This window comes from Acipenser ruthenus, chromosome 5 (genome assembly GCF_902713425.1).
Source record: "Acipenser ruthenus chromosome 5, fAciRut3.2 maternal haplotype, whole genome shotgun sequence".
Taxonomy (NCBI): domain Eukaryota; kingdom Metazoa; phylum Chordata; class Actinopteri; order Acipenseriformes; family Acipenseridae; genus Acipenser; species Acipenser ruthenus.
In genome coordinates this window covers 3,639,145-3,643,289 of record NC_081193.1, presented here as the reverse complement: position 1 = coordinate 3,643,289, position 4,145 = coordinate 3,639,145, and the positions used below count along the sequence as shown (strand labels likewise).

General features: G+C 37.7%; 1 protein-coding gene across 1 annotated transcript; it reads left to right on the top strand.

Annotated features, from left to right (window-relative positions):
• The first annotated feature begins 219 nt into the window (after positions 1-219).
• Positions 220-3,457, top strand: LOC117402739 (5-hydroxytryptamine receptor 1D-like). The gene has a single exon (XM_034004167.3). It carries the CDS (start codon positions 790-792, stop codon positions 1,936-1,938), a length of 1,149 nt encoding a protein of 382 aa, XP_033860058.3. The 5' UTR covers positions 220-789; the 3' UTR covers positions 1,939-3,457.
• The last annotated feature ends 688 nt before the right edge of the window (positions 3,458-4,145 follow it).

Genomic DNA, 4,145 nt, shown 5'->3' with positions numbered 1-4,145 from the left:
TTTTAGAAAAATCTATATTTTAATTGTCGTTCCGGTACTTTAAGATTTAGGACGCTACCACTGAGTATATGTAATGCGAAATAATATATTTTCATGATAATACAAGAATGACCATGCATCATAAAGGACGGCGCTAGGACCCAGAGGACGCCCGCATCCTTGGAACGGAGATAGAGCACCTTCACAGTAAACGCTGGTACAATTCTGCTTGGAAAGGCTGTATAAAAGGAAGTGCACAGCCGTGCACCGATACAACCTCGCAGGTATTGAGAGAACCACAATTTACAGAACTGCGAAGCACAGTATGACAAGAAGGCTACCTTTAAATAATGAAGACATTCATCAGTAAAATGAAGAAATATATTTCTACCATGTCAAGCCATCAAGTGTGCAAAAGTGGCCAAGAGACTGTACAAGCAAAAATGAACGTAAACTTCGTGAAGCAGCAAAGGTAACACAACGACTCAGAAATGTGCGCTCGGAAACATCTGCATTGGAAATGCTATCATAGAAAAACATGTTTCATGTGAAAGGAATGGAATCCTAATGAATGAAGAAATAACCCGCACTACACTGAAGTAAGGTAAACATTTATAGTTTATACTGAGTCTTAGATGGTGAGTGTTTGTGAATATATTCAAATATATATTTTGATATACCGCAAACAGATCTAAAACGTTATGCTGCCTGCCATTTAAACCGAAATTTTATTTTGTATATGTGTATAAAGCAGGTCCAGTAAACCTGAAAAAATAGTTCGAGCGATAAAAAGAAAAAGAGCTTTTAGGGATGGAGCAGTCGAGTCAGATTAAACCAATACCTGTCTTATCCGATCAGTCTTGGACAACGAATTCACCAAATAACAATAATGACACTAAGGAAGACGGAGTCGGGGACTTGGTTGTTCAAACCAGTTTAGCAATAACACTATCACTTATAACTCTCGCTACAATGCTGTGCAATGGATTTGTGATTGTTACTATTTATCAAACTAGAAAGCTACACACTCCTGCAAACGTCCTTATTGGTTCGCTGGCCGTCACAGACCTTTTAGTATCCATTTTGGTGATGCCTGTCAGCGGTCTCTACACAGTGAGTGGCACTTGGACTTTAGGACAAATCGTGTGCGACATCTGGCTGTCCTCAGATATCACATGTTGCACTGCATCGATACTTCACTTGTGCATAATTGCCTTGGACCGGTACTGGGCAATAACCGATGCAGTTGAATATTCCAGGAAGAGGACGCGGGGAAGGGCAGCCGGGATGATTGCAGTGGTCTGGGTCATTGCAATCTCCATATCGCTGCCGCCTTTGTTCTGGCGTCATGCTAAAGCTGAAGAGGTCACTTCATGCATGGTGAACACTGATCACATTTTTTACACACTCTATTCCACCTTTGGAGCGTTCTATATCCCGACGTTATTGTTGCTTGTTCTGTATGGGAGGATCTACGTGGAAGCCCGAGCTAGGATTCTAAAACAGGCACCGAAAAAATCAGGCAAAAGACTGACATCAGCGCATTTACTCACCGATTCACCTGGATCAGCAGCTTCAACGACGCTCCTGACATGCAGAGCACAAGAATCCTCCTCTGGTGACACCGGCGCTCCAGTGTGCCTAAACCACCACGTCCAGGTGACGGTGTCTGATGCGCTTTTGGAAAGGAAGAGGATCTCGGCTGCAAGGGAACGGAAGGCCACTAAAACTTTGGGTATCATTTTGGGAGCTTACATTATATGCTGGTTGCCCTTCTTCATTATAACCCTGGTCTACCCTATCTGTATGACTTGCTGGTTCCACCCAGCCCTCTTTAACTTTTTCACTTGGCTGGGTTATATAAACTCTTTAATTAACCCTATCATTTACACCATGTCGAACGAGGATTTCAAACATGCTTTCCAGAAACTAATGCGCTTCAGATGCTGCACCTCGTGATCAGCCCGTGTAGAAAACATAATCAGCAACACTGGAACATTGCAGTTTATTGAACGAAGTTGGCTTTTATTGCCTTTAACTTTGCTGCGCTTTTTGCAAACTGCTCCTGTTAACGCGCGTAAGCAGAATTGACATTTTCCAAAACTCAAGCAACACCTGTGTCGTTTTTATTAATTTCAATAGAAATAACTGTCGGCACACGTTTATTGTGAGTCGAACAAACCTGTACTAAACCCGTTAATATGTCTCTGCTTTGTCATACAACTTACAGCCTCTTCACAAAAAGTGTGCTTCTGGAAAGATTTGTTTGGACAAACTCAGAAAAGTAACTGTAAACGCAAAAATAATAATAATAATAATAATAATAATAATAATAATAATAATAATAATAATAATAATAATAATAATAATAATAATAATAGGAAAACCAAGATGCTTACCAGGTAATCATTCATTGAAACCAAACAAAAAAGCCTGAAATATTAATTATGTCTTTTTGTTTTTATTTATTCCCATATTTGTGATGTTTGAAAAGGTCTTGTGATGAATTATGTTTCTTGCAGGTCAGCTATTGTAATAAGATTGACCTCATATTTAGTCGTATTGAAGTAAGATTGACCTCATATTTAATCGTATTGCGTATGTTTTGTTTAGTTCTTTATATTTATGAATGGTTTTAAAGTATGAACCATTTTAACGAGAGCACCGCTGTTTTATCGTAGTATACGCAATGCTGCGAGCTGCTGTGTATTAGTACAAACACAGCGCAGGTGTACAGGTGAACTGCACGAGGCAGAAAAAAAGTGGGCATTGATGACAGGTGCCTCAACATATAGATGTGTTTTTATATTAATGAATCTGAGAAAAGTGGTCAGTTTAAACAGCAAATCAGATTATCCTTAAATGATTAGGCTATATATCTATATATAGCTGTTGTCAATTAACATGTGATACTTTTTCATGTAAAGTGATATGCTAATGTGTTTTTTTTTTTTTGTGAATGAAAGGTTGAACCTCCAGGTACTGTAATGTGTTTTGTATTCGTTATTCTCAAGCTTCAACATGCAAATAGTCGAAATAGTCTGAGCACTCATTGTTACAGTTCAGTTTACCATTATTTATTTATTTATTTATTTATTTATTTATTTATTTATTTTAAGAATGTCGGCCAAATTCTCAAAGCTATTTATTCCTTCGTCAGTAGCACAATTATTTTCAGAAAGGCGAAACACACCCATTAAAGTTACCAAACCGGAAATAAAAAACATACTTTTAATTCAGGAGCTTGAATGAAGTATTAAATTGTTTCCTATTCGTTTTAGATAGTTACAGCCTGATTTTCAGAAGGCGCGTTTTTAGGGAGAAAATAGAGGTTGCAGTGCATTTGCACTGAGAGTTTTTTTTGTTTTTTTTGCCACCTAATTATACATCTCGATTAATACTAATATCAATAATAATGCAGTATCTCAATGTATTTATTCTTTGATCCAATATTAATATTCACATTCTTTACATGCAATATCTGAATGCTTATGTGTGTTTGTGAAAAATCATAATAAAAATGTTTAACATTAATATGTGTTTGTTACATATGTTTTCGAATGGTCATATGTTAATTATGTATTTAATATATTCTAAAATTAGCCAGCCTCCACTTATAAGCCCCTGTTCTAATTTTCTGAAAAAGGCACTGTTCTCCACGATAAATGAGTGGTGGCATGAGCCAGGGTACTTAGTAACGACATCCGTGATAATACACTGAGCATCACATAAAACCTCCACAGTTAAAGAATGATGATGTTTGTATTCCTTGAATCTGGGGATATTGCAACATGTGTGCAATCTATTACACCCAGCACGTTTGGGAAGCCAGATAACTGATGGTATTTGGGTTTGGTTCTATTTTGTTCCACACCCCCAATTAGAAATAGTATATACCCTTGCCCTATGGAGAAGTGCATCTGTGGCATCAGTCAGTATCTTTGACATAGAAGACTGACAGAGACCTGATCTGTCGCCAGCTGTTGTCTGGATGGATGAAAATGGATGAAAATGAATGGATACTGTAACCTTTACAGGTACAAGTATAGCGTGACTGCGGCCTGTTTGTGATTCTAAATCAAACTTAAGCAGATCACACAGCTCTGTTATAGTGCCTATACCCAATCTGTATCTACGTATAACTTGTCTGGACGAAATATTCTGGG